At 39.8% G+C, this 13,979-nt stretch overlaps 1 protein-coding gene across 3 annotated transcripts in view; it reads left to right on the top strand.

The window, feature by feature from the left end:
• Vldlr (very low density lipoprotein receptor) overlaps positions 1–12,150 on the top strand; it is a 36,759-nt gene extending 24,609 nt beyond the window's left edge. For 2 of the 3 annotated variants that reach the window (XM_028764046.1, XM_028764045.1), the window contains 8 exons: positions 934–1,052; positions 1,624–1,763; positions 2,070–2,211; positions 3,394–3,540; positions 4,450–4,533; positions 4,867–4,947; positions 5,716–5,885; positions 7,007–12,150. In XM_028764046.1, coding sequence (XP_028619879.1) covers positions 934–1,052; positions 1,624–1,763; positions 2,070–2,211; positions 3,394–3,540; positions 4,450–4,533; positions 4,867–4,947; positions 5,716–5,885; positions 7,007–7,042 — 919 coding nt within the window. In that variant the 3' untranslated portion in view covers positions 7,043–12,150. The remainder of the gene's footprint in view (positions 1–933; positions 1,053–1,623; positions 1,764–2,069; positions 2,212–3,393; positions 3,541–4,449; positions 4,534–4,866; positions 4,948–5,715; positions 5,886–7,006) is intronic. The other variant, XM_028764047.1, reaches the window with a different exon arrangement.
• Positions 12,151–13,979: the final 1,829 nt, after the last annotated feature.

The following is a 13,979-nucleotide window of genomic DNA, read 5'->3' as shown; positions in this document are numbered from 1 at the left end:
CATCATGATACGTAATGAATGTATACTAATAAAAAACAATGCTGTGAGTGACAAAATATGGAGCAGCCCTGGCAGCTCTTGTGTGTGATGGCCCTCCCAATCTCACCCCTTCTTAGCCAGCTGTTTGGTGGCATATGCAATGCTTTAGATTTCATGTAGTACATAAACCAAGAGCTATGTCTGAGCCCTTCGTCCACTGAACTTCTGTGTGTGTGTGTGTGTGTGTGTGTAAGAAGAGTGTGTGTGTATGGGCAGGAGGGAGGGAGGGAAGGAGAAAGAGAGAGAGAAAGAGAGAGAGAGAGAGAGAACACTTTACTGGGTTGGTTAGCTCTGGGTGCTCAAATCTAGGACTTGCAGGGAATACTGGGATTTGCATAACCCTGTCCCCTCAAGGCGTCTATCTAAAAATACAAATCATGTGAAAGTTCAATTGAGAGGAACCTGAGGCAGGCTGCTTAGATAGTTGACTGCAGTGATCACAGTTGGTCCCTATAAAATATCATTAGAACACAATCCCCAAGTTCTTCCTATAGAGCTTACGGAAAAATGCTTCCTTCATGGCTCTGAAAGAATGTGCCTTTAAGAAGGAAATGGGACTTTGGGCTGGCTGATAGTTACACATCATATCAATACAGGCTAACATGGCTGCGCCTTGGAAATTATATTATTGCTTCCTATAGTCTTGAGGAGTGGACACAGAGCCTCACACATGGTAGGCCAAATGTTCTACCACTGAGCTGTGCCTCCAACCCTTGTGAATTCTGACTGTTAAGTTTAATTTACTCAAAACATAATAAACACCTTAAGCATCAACATTTATCTCAAGAGCCTGGAGCTAAAGAGTTTTCTGCTCATTTTTAAGCTTTTGTTCTAAGGTAACACTTTATTCCTTCTAATCCATTAAGGCACTTTTCTGATTCCACTTTTCCCCAGCTTTGTTTACTGGTCAGACTGGGGCGAGCCAGCTAAAATAGAAAAAGCAGGAATGAATGGATTTGACAGACGTCCACTGGTGACGGAGGACATCCAATGGCCTAATGGAATTACACTCGGTATGTATGTACTTCCCCATCACCGACTAGTTAACTATCTTCATAGTTTTTAAATATATGCCCATTATAAATGTGAAATGGTTCTTCTAGTTCCACCTATAGCAGAAACTATGGGAGAGAGTAAACAAATATGGTGGCCTTAACAAACTACAGGTCCCAGGATGGCTGGCTTGTCATCTAGATGGTGTAATAAGCAACAGAAACTAGGAGAATCTTGAATCTTTGGGCTTCTCATTTAGAACACTATAGGCATGGGTGCCTTTGCCTTTCCTGGGTGGTAATTTGTAACTGTTTCCTTCTGAATTATCTGGGAAGAAATAGAAAATACAAGCCTTCTCTCTCTAATGTAGCATATCATTAGTCAATGACTTTGAGAGTCTTAGAAATTCCATCGGCACCCATAGAGGAAATGCAGATACAAATTCTGTTGGCGGCTTCACAAGTATTATAGTGTCCTCATTAAGAACTCCTGATAGAGAGGAAACCATAAAGTAGAATAGATTCTTTGTATATTTTAAATAGAAGCCAGAGCAGCAATAGCTCATATCATGTCAATTATTTTCCTGCCTAGACCTTGTCAAAAGCCGCCTCTACTGGCTGGATTCCAAGTTGCACATGCTCTCTAGTGTGGACCTGAATGGTCAAGATCGTAGGATAGTGCTCAAGTCTCTGGAGTTCCTAGCTCATCCTCTTGCACTCACCATCTTTGAGGTAAGACTCATGCCTCACGTCTATGTGGACACTTTTGGAGCAGTTCTATGGGAAGAGAAACGAGCAGTAGACAACTGAAAAACCTTTACCTAAAGCCTAGTATACATTAGACACTAAGTTCTTAAAGCCTGGTATATATTAGACACAAAGTCCACAAAGAACTTGCTTCTCTTACACTTTCTACTCAGTGTTCCAGAGAATCATTCAGTAACCTTGCCCATTAAATGGCAAGTAAATAATGATAATCTTAGCTCTTGATTTGTGCCAGTCTTGGGTCTACATGCTAATTGTAGGGTTCTGTTTTAGGATCGTGTCTACTGGATCGATGGAGAAAATGAAGCAGTCTATGGCGCCAATAAATTCACTGGGTCAGAGCTGGCCACTCTAGTGAACAACCTCAATGATGCCCAAGACATCATTGTCTACCATGAACTCGTCCAACCATTAGGTAACCTGAAGATGCCCATGACCATCCTAAAGGAGTAGTATGATCCTGAGCTTACTACTTACTGGCTCCTTAGCAACTTAACTCCCTTTAAAACAGAACCTTTGTCCTCTTGAACCCTAGGCCCAACTCCACACTTGATGCCTGATGTCTCCTTCCAGACATCTTAAAGAAATGGCTTCAGAGCTACCTTTTAGCTCCTTCCAATCCCTAGTGACATAGCTTCCATCTGCATCTTCTGGGTCTTCTTTGCAAAGCCTGTTGTACCAGTTTCCATGGTAACCTTCAGGTCATAGATACTCCTCATGATTAGTTTTCTTGATTTGCTGTAGCAAAATAACACAAATTGGATGCCTTAAACAACAGAAATTTACTGTCTCACAATCTAGAAACTAAGAGTATAAAGTCAATGTGTTGGTAAGTTGGTTCCTTTTTGAGACTTGAGGGAAGGCTCTATCCCTCTCGTCTTGATTAGAAGATGGCCATTTCCCCACAGCATCAATTCACATCTTCTTTTGATACATGCTTGTCCCCATAGTTCATCTTCTGTGAAGGACACTGGACATTTGGAGTTAAGACCTACCCTAATGACCTCTGTTAATACAATATCTGCAACTAAGGTCACATTCTAAGATATTGTCAGTTAGGACTTCAATGTGCAAATTTTATGGAGGGACACAACTTAATCTGTAACACCTTTTCTTCACTATGACACATCTTATATAGGATTTAACAAGTTATCAATTATATCTAGTCATATTTTCTCCTGCCCAGAACCTGAACCAACTTGTCTATCTAATGAGACCCTCACACCTCTCTGTAACTGAGTTCCCTTACACTTTGTAGCAGTAAGTCAATATAAAGCCAGAAAATTATGATTTATCTCCTTCTGAATCTTTGCTCTGAGCTTTGAATAAACAGTGTGAGCCAGGCCTGGTCTCTTACCTCCCTTCACACCTAGCCATGGAAAACATAACTTTTACTCTACTTCTGGGATGTGTCTGAATCAGGTATCTTTAGAGTGTACTTCCAGTACATTGACTGATACCCATTCAACTGATGCCCATTCTTCATTGATGTTAGTATTACTTGAAGAACTGATAGAGGAGACAAATGTAAGCCCCCCAGAGTCTATAGGCAGTCAACACTACAGTACTTATTTTAAAGGACTTTTTTCTTCCCTAGGTAAAAATTGGTGTGAAGAAGATATGGAGAATGGAGGATGTGAATATCTCTGCCTGCCAGCACCACAGATCAATGACCACTCTCCAAAATATACCTGTTCCTGTCCCAATGGGTACAATCTCGAAGAAAATGGACGAGCGTGTCAAAGTAAGACTTAGCATTTCAGCCACAAGCAAAACATAGAATGAGCACTATAAGACACCAGCTCCAACCTACCTAGATTTTAAAGACTCTGTTGTAGCTAACCTTTGACATTGATTTCAGAATAAGTGATTAGGTGTTATGGTTGTATGGCAGGCATTCATTCTATCTGTGCTTTGAAGCTCACCTGTGACCCATTTCAACACAGTTGAGTTTAGAGGGGACAGAAGTCTCAATGTACCACATGCTAGCTTGTACCCATTGCTCTATGACACCTCCTGAGCTAGCCTATTTTTAGCTAATTAAAGTCTTCTATAGAGGGCTGAACAAATATATTGAAGGCACTTAAGGAAGGAGGCCATGATTCCAGGGCACTTAACTAGTCTCAGTAGATGACACAAGTTTAAACTCACTGATAGCCTAAACTTGAATTTTAATAGTTGTTTTCAGCTTTTGATTAAGGAGCAAACCGAACTTGCTGATTGTAAGCAGTAGTGATGTCTTAATTAACATCATTATGTAGTACCATAATAAGCACTTAGTTTTCTTAGAAAATAGGTATAAGCCCCCCCTGGTGTGTATTGTACACCAGAGTAGTTTTGAGAACATTTGTGGAAATTTCAGGAGCTTGGGGCTTTGTTGAGAGGAATCCATTTGTCTGAATCTTTCTGAGTTGTCAAATTCCACCTGCTGACTGCCCTCCTCAATGTTTCCTACGTTTCTGGATTTTTGCACAAAGCTGGCTATTTCTCTCCATTCAGATATGTCCACTTTACAAGTTAATTCTGCAGTGGGTTGTCTTTTTTTTTTTTTAACCTGGAGTTAAAATAACCTTTCATCATGACTTCTCTGGACTACACAGTCAGCCACTCAGGAACCTTGGCCTTAACCAGGTTCTTGGTTTTTATAATCCAGGTACTTCAACTCCTGTGACTTACAGTGAGACAAAAGATATCAACACAACAGACATTCTACGAACTAGTGGACTGGTTCCTGGAGGTATTGGGTCCAGCACTGCAAACTGTTAATCTCAACTAACTGCCGCTTAAATAATTAATGCAGCTTTTCACTACTGGTTGTGTCCCAACTGGCTACTTGTGCCTAAAGTCCAAGGATTTAGATTCTGCGTATCCTGGATAAATCTTGACTTATTTACATCCATAGGTTTAATGTAACTCAAATAATTCTAAGCCCAAGTTCTTCTGATATCTAATTATAATGGATACTAGAAATCAATATTAAGTACAAAGATGTGAGGATCTCTACCAAATCAGTAGATGTCTAAGTATAAATTAAAGTCTTTATAGACTGATTCCTTGTATGTCCTTGTAGGGATCAATGTGACTACAGCAGTATCAGAAGTGAGTGTTCCCCCAAAAGGGACTTCGGCTGCCTGGGCCATCCTTCCTCTCTGTAAGTAAATTTGCCTCTCATATAGATTTTATGGTTTAGTTCATCTGCAGTCACCTTCCAGTGGTCTCTTAGGCTGTCGTAACTCATGAGACACTCAATTCCATTTACCCCCTCACCTACCTGGTACCTACTCTTCAATATCATCTTTCCCTTGATGGTGAATATCTATCAATTTGCCTACAAGGTCTTATGGTCTGTTGAACTTGTTAACTTTGCTTATCCCTATTTAGGGGAAGTCTCTTTTAATAAGAGTTTTGTTCTAGTCCCATTTGTTGCATACAATCATTCACAAAGAGCAAAGGGTCAAATGCTTTTTGAATGAGTTGTAGAATTCATGAAGGGTAAATTAAAAGAAGGTAAGTGTTTTCAAACTCAGGGAAAAGAATCTCTAAAGCCACTTTCAGGCATGTGAATTTGAAGGCACTTTGATTTAATGGCCCCTTTTACCTAGCTTATTGGTTGACCTTACACACTAGAAGCACTTGACTAGCACACCAAAGGCTTCTGTAATTTTTATGTAGCTATCCTAGGGTTGGGGCTCAGGACTCTATACTACCCTGGATGCACTTCACCTCCTCCCCCTACCCCCCCAGTGCAAAGATTCACACAACCACTGGGCTGAATTTACTTTAAAACTTTGTCTCACTTATATTCCAATTTCTAATTATCCTAGCTACTTAAAACATGGAAGTGTTGTTAGTGTTAATTATCATAGAGCCATAAACATTAGACCTCACTTAGTCACCTCTGATTTTTTTTTTAAATCAGTGCTCTTAGTGATGGCAGCAGTAGGTGGCTACTTGATGTGGAGGAATTGGCAGCATAAAAACATGAAAAGCATGAACTTTGACAATCCTGTGTACTTGAAGACCACTGAAGAGGACCTCTCAATAGACATCGGTAGACACAGCGCTTCTGTAGGACACACGTACCCAGCAGTAAGTGTGCTTTGTCTATATTTACTGGCTTAACATCAGTTGCTTCAAAGGAGTGTACAATCACTAGCTATGGCTGCCTGGGTTGGAAGGATCATTAAGTCCCAGACATTTTATCCACTGACTGCATGTTAGATACTAGAAGTCTGGACCACTAGAACAGTCAGTTAATAAGCATCTCCCTCACAGAGAAAGGGGAGGTAAGTCCTACCTGACCTTATTTTAGATTATAGAAATGACATGTGAATAGCCAATGAACCAACTAGCTCCTTTTTAAACTTCAATTCCTTGCATGCTGGATACCTAAAGGTAAATCAGTGTGGACATGTGAGATAGGAGAGTTGACTGAAAGTCAATAGCTTGAATAAGATTCAATTAGCCAAAAGTAATAAGTACTTTCCTTGGAGAAGTGCTCCATCTCACCTAGAGAGACAGCTTTCTACAAGAACAACAACAGTAATCACTTGTTCTTCCAATAAAAACCCAAGTATGTATTTGGCCTCCACTTCAGGACCATGCTGAATGAAACATGCTAAACAGGAACAATGTCCTTGCATGCTCTCCAGTGTAACAGGGAATAGTGTTCAGTCCATATCATATATCTTTTCACATTTGTCTTAAGATTTATAATCCTTAAACAGAATCAGTCAAACTTTTTTTTCCTACCAAGTAAGTACAGGTTAAATATCCCTTATTTAAAACACTTGGTGCCAAAAATGTTCAGACTTGTAGATTTTTTTTAAGGGGGACATGGGTTTTAATGTTTTTACATACATAAAAAGTTTGAACACAAAATCCATTTGTTTCAAATATTCTTATGTACATACACATAGCCTACAATGCTTTATACAATATTCTGATGTATGTTCATTTTGACCATAACTAATAACATAAGGTTAGATGTGGAATTTTCCTTCCATAATGTCATCGTGATATTCAGAAATTTTCAGACTCGGGAACCCCTTTTGAGTTTCAGATTTTTAACTTGGGGACACAGACAACAACATATGTGTCTGACCTCCAACTCTTTGGGTCTTTAAATGGCCAGCTCAAAAGCAAAGTCCACTTTGTAGAGTTGCTAAGAGTAACCACCAAGCTCACCGGAACCTTTTTCTTCTCTGCAGATATCAGTTGTAAGCACAGATGATGATCTGGCTTGAGTTCTGAACAAGGCTTGCTCTATGAGGTCTACACCAATAACACCCCACTCCAGAATGATAGCAGAGCCAGCGCTGAAGTCTCTTTTTTCTTCCTCCCATCTGGAAGAACATCAAGATATCTTCTTGTGGATCAAGTTTGTGTACTTGATCATTTTTTTATTACTTTTGTAAATATTCTTGGCCACATTCTACTTCAGCTTTGGATGTGGTTACCAAGTATCTGTAACCCTTGAATCCCTAGACAGTATTGCCATCTCTGGCCAAATATGCACTTTCCCTAGAAAGCCATATTCCAGCAATGAACCTTGTGCTATAGTGACTCCCACCTGTACATACACTGTATAGGCCACCTGTACATATCCCAGAGAACAATCACTATTCTTAAGCACTTTGAAGATATTTCTATGTAAATTATTGTAAACTTTTTCAATGGTTGGGACAATGGCAATAGGATAAAACGGGTTACTAAGATGAAATTGCCAAAAAAAAAATTTGTAACTAATTTTGTACGTATGAATGAAATCTTTGACCTCTGTAGAGGTTTACAAAGACTGACTTCAAACTACTGTACATTTTTTTTCAAGTGCTAAAAAAAATTAAACCAAGCAGCTTATCCATGGTTTTGATTATTCCTCTAAGATGAGATTCTGGGAACAGTAGCACCAAATGTCCTAGACATCTAAGCTATAGTTAGTTCTTGATGTTGTATACCTAAGTCCATAATTGAACTAGTATCTTTTACAACCAAGAACTAGCTAAACAATTAAGTATCATTTAACATTTGTTACCCCATATCTATTGCTTCCTTTTTCCCTTCTTTCCTTCCTTCCTTCCTTCCTTCCCTCCTTCCTTCCTTTCTCCCTTCCTTCCTTCCTCCCTTCCTTTGCTGGCCTCAAGCTTGCAATGCTGCTGCCTCAGCCTCTCATCTTCTAGAATTACGTGTCTACACAGCTATACTCAGCCCATGTACTTTTTATTTTATAAATGACACTGTCTTCCTAAAATTCCTTTCTTTAACAGATTTCTTTTTCTGACTTTTTTTCCCACGATCTAGAAACACATGCCAAGATTTTCATAAGTTTTCTTGTTTTGTTGTCCATGTTCTTTTATTATTTGTAGGTCAAAGAAAAGTGCCTTCTATGGCAAGGGAAAGGGCTTTATTCTTATAAGAATCTGGCCTGTCTTAACCATGGAGATGGGTAGGAAGGATACTAGGCAGCATCCAGCATAGCTAAACAATCTAAGCTGTGGTTCTTAGCCTGTCCCAGGAACAGCAGCATGGGCTTCTAGGAACTTAACAGAAATGAAGACTCTTGCTTCTCGCCCCAAACCTACTTAATCAGAAATACAGACCAGGAAAGAGTTTTCACAAATTCTTCATGTACTTTGGATATAACATAAAGTTTGACAAAAGCTATTCTAATGTGGCTTTTATGGAGGGTATAACTATAATGTGTTCAAAATTGTCAATGTGGTGGCATCAAATATGCAGACATAGTCTTTCTGTGGAGAATTTGTAGAACGTTGTGTGGCGAACAGATAAGGAATTGGAATGTCAAGGGAAGATTTTTGTGAGTTTTCCATCACATTGGCCATCATATCCTGACTCAAGTCTCAAGATTCCTGGAAGTGAAGGAAGATACAAAGCTTAAAACATAGACAAGATGCTCTGACTTCACTGTAAAGTGGTCACTGTAAAAAGTCTCTGGTTCCATGGGATGAAATGGCTGAGCCAGCATCTGAAACAGTCAAGGTCATTTCATTTCTTTTTTTTTTTAAAACCTGTCTCTTCTGTAAAAATCCAACATTAGGTAGAACTTACTGTAATTTAAAAGTCACAAAGTCATTTATAAAAATGAAATGCTTAAATATTGACAGAGTATTGTTAAGTATTGCTAAAATAGCTAGTTATCTGGTGAGACTGCTAATTGATTCAGTGTATAGTAGTTCATAAGGGATGAGAACCTTGGCCTTTATCACCCAAACAAGGCTTTAAGAACTCTATATGAGATGGGTTGATGTAAGTTGGTTGAGTCTCTAGAACATCAGTTTTCAACTTGTGGGTTGCAAGCCCTTTGGGGGTGAGGGGGACACATAACAGATATGCTGAATATCAGAGATTTCCATTATGATTTATAACAATATCAAATTTATCATTATGAAATAGTAATGAAATAATCTTATGGTTGAGGGTTACCATATGAGGAACTGTGTTAAAGGCTCATGGCATTAGGAAGGTTGAGAACCATTGCTCTAGGGCTTAATGTAGTAGATAATTCATTAAGGGGTAAAATATGAAATATCAAATCCTAAAAATGATATTTACAATTAAAACAGTCTGTCATGAGGCAACTGTGAGTGGAACATCCAAGGACTTGAGAAATATCTGCAAAGCAGAAAAATCAACAGATTTGTGGATCGTGGTAAAGAAATTCAACCAAGTCTCAATCCAAAATTTTAAGAGGTTGTTGCAAGCTGCACGTTCCTTGTTAAGAAACAGGGCTCACATATCACCAGGTCCCTTACAATACTCTAACAGCTACTCTGAAGATGTGGCATCATCCTGAGCCTTTGGATCCTTGTAAATAGGGGACAAACTTAATTCTTTGAGGCTTTAACTTGGGCACTTGCCTTGATACGTTTTATTATTGGAAGTCAGACAACCCCTCTCAAACGAGAGCAGGCAGGTTTTAAACAGCTCAATTACTGATCAGTTAAACGACTCACTTTTCAGTCAAGAACCCTGCAAAAATCTGAGACTCACCCAAATCCTAGCATTTAACTGTTTTCACTTCAACCTCAAAGATGCTAGTGGGCTTCCTATGCCTCACATAGCTAAAGAGAACTGATTTTCTAGCATTCTTCCATAGTAAAATCTTTCCTAATAGAACAGTATGTTTCCTTAAACCAGAATGAACGTCATGCTGCTTTTACCTATGACAAAACAAACAATTTTTAAAAAAAGATCATGCACCCTTCTGCTTACTTAATTTCAAGGACAAAAATCAAAAATGCAACTCCTGATCCAGACGTTGTGACCTTCCTTACAAAAGCCAGTATTTTGCCCTCTTTGGAAAGACACAGAACTGTGTCCCCATTTCATCCATATTCTAGACTCTTAAACTTGGCAAATTCTAGAAATGGAAAAAAGTCTGCGAGAGTGTCTTGCTCTCAAGGAGAAAGAAAAATGGTTTTGAAGATGAGACAGTCTCTGTGGGTTTTGTCATTGGTTTTTGTTTGTTTACTTAGTTTTCTCTAATCTAGCATGGAGGTCTCCAGCTCACAAGAGCTTCATAGAAAGGATAATAAGCATTTTCATTCCCATCAGCCTTTACCAATGGAAAGCTGATTGTAAGGTTTTTGCCCTAAGGACTAGGGACTCCTAAGTTGAGGGATGTGATTGGAGGTCCCATCCCATCTCTTTACAGTGTCACTTAAATCTGTTTAGTGTTTCTAAACCTGGTTCATCCAAGACACAAGAATGAAGTGGGGCCACAGACCCAGAGTACTTTTAAGTTTCTCGGTTGTTTGTATCTGTTAGCCCTGGGACAAGTGTGAGACAGGAAGAGCATAGGGAGTATGGGCTCGGTAGTGACTCTGGGATAGCTCAAGGATGGCTTTCTTTTTTTAATGTGCTTGGGGGCAAAGTCAGATGGGCAGCTGGGTGTGTGCTTAAGAGTGACTGTTGATAGCACATGCTTCTCTGTCCCTGGTGTGCTAGCTTGGGCAAGTTACTAAGCAGCTCTGTAGGATGGAGATGATTGGAATTCACTGGGACAATAGCATGATACAGCAGGGAATCCAAGAGTTCAGCACAGTGTCTGGCATCTGGTGTGTATGGGCAAATGTACAGACTCTGACTGTCGGTGTGTGTTGTTACACAGCCCAGGAACTGGTAAGTGCCCTCACTGGTGAGCATGGCAGGTAGCTTCACTCAGTGAGTAACAAGGGCATTTAGCCCTGATACACTTGTTTCCCATCATACTATTCAGGAAGGATCTCAATTCATACAGGTGAAAATCCTTAAGGACTATATGATTTAAACCCTGGAACACAGCTGGTGTGTGTGTCTGTCTTTGCTCCTCCTAAGACATGGAAACAAGTATTGGAACCTGCAGAGTGTTTAAATGGCTATTGAAGTGTTTTTAATAGCCCTTCAGTTCTTACTATATGCTTAATATTGTGCTAAATAAGTGCTCTTCAGTCTTTTATTAGAGCTTCTTGGAAACCCTAATAGGCAAGTATTATCTGGGTTTTGCAGATGTGAAAGCTAAGACTATGAACCATGTGAGATTCCAAACCAAATAAGCTTGCTGCCATGGTCTAGGGAGAGGGTGCTGTCCTATGCAAATGTTAAGTTGGATAACACATTGTGTATTTGCTGAGTCTCTTTTCCTATAGGTTTGCAGAACATGTCTGAAGTTTCTCAGTTGTTATAGATTTCTTACCTAACCAGGATGATGGTGCACAGAACTCTAAAGCCAGTAGTGTGGCATCAGAATAGCACAGTAATAACTCAGTTAAGCTACAACTTCAAGACATGAGATTTGGTAGAATCCTTTTATTGACCATCTGAGTAGAAATAGGAATAGCTTTAAGAAAAAGACAGGTTCCTTAAAGAAATTTTGAAATATGGCATCACTCCCTAGCAAAACATACTAGGAGAAAGCAAGCTACCATACAATACTTTTCAGTTTCCAAAGCAGCCAAGTGGAGATCACATCACAGGAGACAGGAAATATGGCTTGTTCACAGAATGATGCTACTTTGACTTCAAAACAAATCTCAAGTGTTCTCGAATCTGCTGGGACACTGAACTGTTTCTCAATTTATATGTACACTTGGGGAGAAAAGAATGTCTTTGAACTAATGGCTGGCTTTCACAAAACCATCTCGCCTCTCTGAAACATTACACTTGATACAGAAATATGGCTTAAGAGCATGTGATGTCTCAGGAGGCCCATGCACACTCCAGATCACCATCTTAGTACCATCACTGTTGTAATGGCACATGTTGGAACACATCCAGTCCTGCTGACCTGTAGATAATTATTTTTCTCTAAATGAACTGTACATTTATCTTAAATAAAAATTTATTTTTGAGATAACTGTTGCAAGTCTACTTTTTCTAGAGACCTTCTTGGGGAAACATTGGCTCCAATCTTCCTTCCTTTCTCAGCTGAATAACTAAGAATGACACAGTTGCCCTTGAAAGAAAACAACAAGAATCATCTAGTCCTGAATTGGTCATGCTAAGATGACCCATGTCTTGCCACCCTGAAAAGGACAGTAGGGCCTCACCACGGGTAACAGTGTCTTAGTCACCTCCTTACAACCCCCCCATCCCTATTCCTCTTCCCTTGAATGAAACAAAGTCAACGCTGTGTTCCAGAAAGACTGTTGGACCAGCTCTTCCTCACAGATCAGGCCACACTGACTGAAAGGATGATGCTCCAAGATGAGAGATGAGGCAGGCACTGAGAAGCAGGGAACCACTCCTGAATTTCCAGCCCTCATCAGCTCTCCCAAGGTCTACTGGAATTGGTTCGTGATAAGGCTAAATCTTCCTGAGCCTTAGAATTATCCCACATGAAACTTCTAAGAAATAGGCCTTGAGTGTTTAAATTATACCAGGTGGAAACTGAGTTCAGAAGGAGCTAATTGGAAGATAGGGAAACTCAAAACAGGAACACAGGAAGAGAGGAAGAATGGGAGGGGGTCAAGGAAAGGGTGGGAAGGGAAGAAAAGAAAAAAGAGAGGAGAAAGGAGAGGAAGGAACTCACTCTGGTGAGTTCGTAATGAATGCAGAGGCACAACACATGGGACCACCCTCCCACCACTTGACTAGCTTTGGTCACGGTCAACTACGTTCTTCTGAAAACTATCATACCCACTACCATGAGTGTCTCAGATAGAAGCAAGTAGATCTAGATCGAGCTGATAACAACTATGGCTTTTCTTGCACCATCCCTACCTCCTCATCATCTGGGCTTTGTTTTGCTTTGGATTGGGGGGATTGTTATCGGTTTTTTATTTGTTTGTTTGTTTGTTTGTTTGTTTCAGTTAAGTTAAAATCTTTTACTCATATTCACTTAGGGGCCTGGTTTCTGATCTGCCTCTTTGAGTTAATCTTGTATTTATGGGTGTTCCTTCTTAATTCTCTCCTTGAAACAGTAGCATTGGTGACCTTTTCTACATTCAAAAAAAAAGAAGAAGAAGAAGAAGAAGAGGAAGATTAATTGTCCTGTATTTATTGGCTTTGCAGAAAGCCTCATGTGTGACTTTGTGCTGATTAAATAATGCAAGTGGCAGGCTAGAGTTCACCAGTTGTACAGCAAGGTCTTTTTAATCAGTGGGGGAAGGTACCTTATACCTTAACACCACTCAGGAAGGAGAGCTTGACACACCCTCTAGAATGATAATGCTCAGTAGACAAGGCTTGTCCTTAGTGTAAGAAAAAGAGAGTTAAGGTTTGAATAACTAAGGCTGGAATATTGAATTCTGGGACAGAATGTGTGCTAAGCCTTCAGTCATTATATTTGTTTTCTTTATTTTAAAAGATCATTTCCAATTAATGTGTGTCTATGTGAGAGTATGTCCATGTAAGTGCCGGTGCCCATCAAAGCCAGATTCTACTGGAGCTAGAGTTATAGGCAGTTGTGAGTCAACTGACATGGGTGATGGGAACCAAGGTTGGATCTTCTGCAATAGCAGTTTGTGCTTTTAATTGCTGAGTCATCACTCTAGCCCCTGAGTGACATTTTCTGAGGATTAGGTCTTTAAATAAACAGGACCATTGTTTTCTGAGAAAAAATTCTCAGTGGAGGATAGCATAAGGTAGTTTGACAGTGCAGTGTTTCTCCCTCAGGCCTCAGAGGAATAGTAGTGACAGTCTCTCAAAGGTTCTAGGATAGTGTCAGGATGGGCAGATTCTGGA

This window comes from Grammomys surdaster, unplaced genomic scaffold (assembly GCF_004785775.1).
Source record: "Grammomys surdaster isolate TR1022 unplaced genomic scaffold, NIH_TR_1.0 141, whole genome shotgun sequence".
NCBI classification, from domain to species: domain Eukaryota; kingdom Metazoa; phylum Chordata; class Mammalia; order Rodentia; family Muridae; genus Grammomys; species Grammomys surdaster.
The sequence above is the reverse complement of the archived record's forward strand: the minus strand, read 5'-3'. Positions and strand labels throughout refer to the sequence as shown.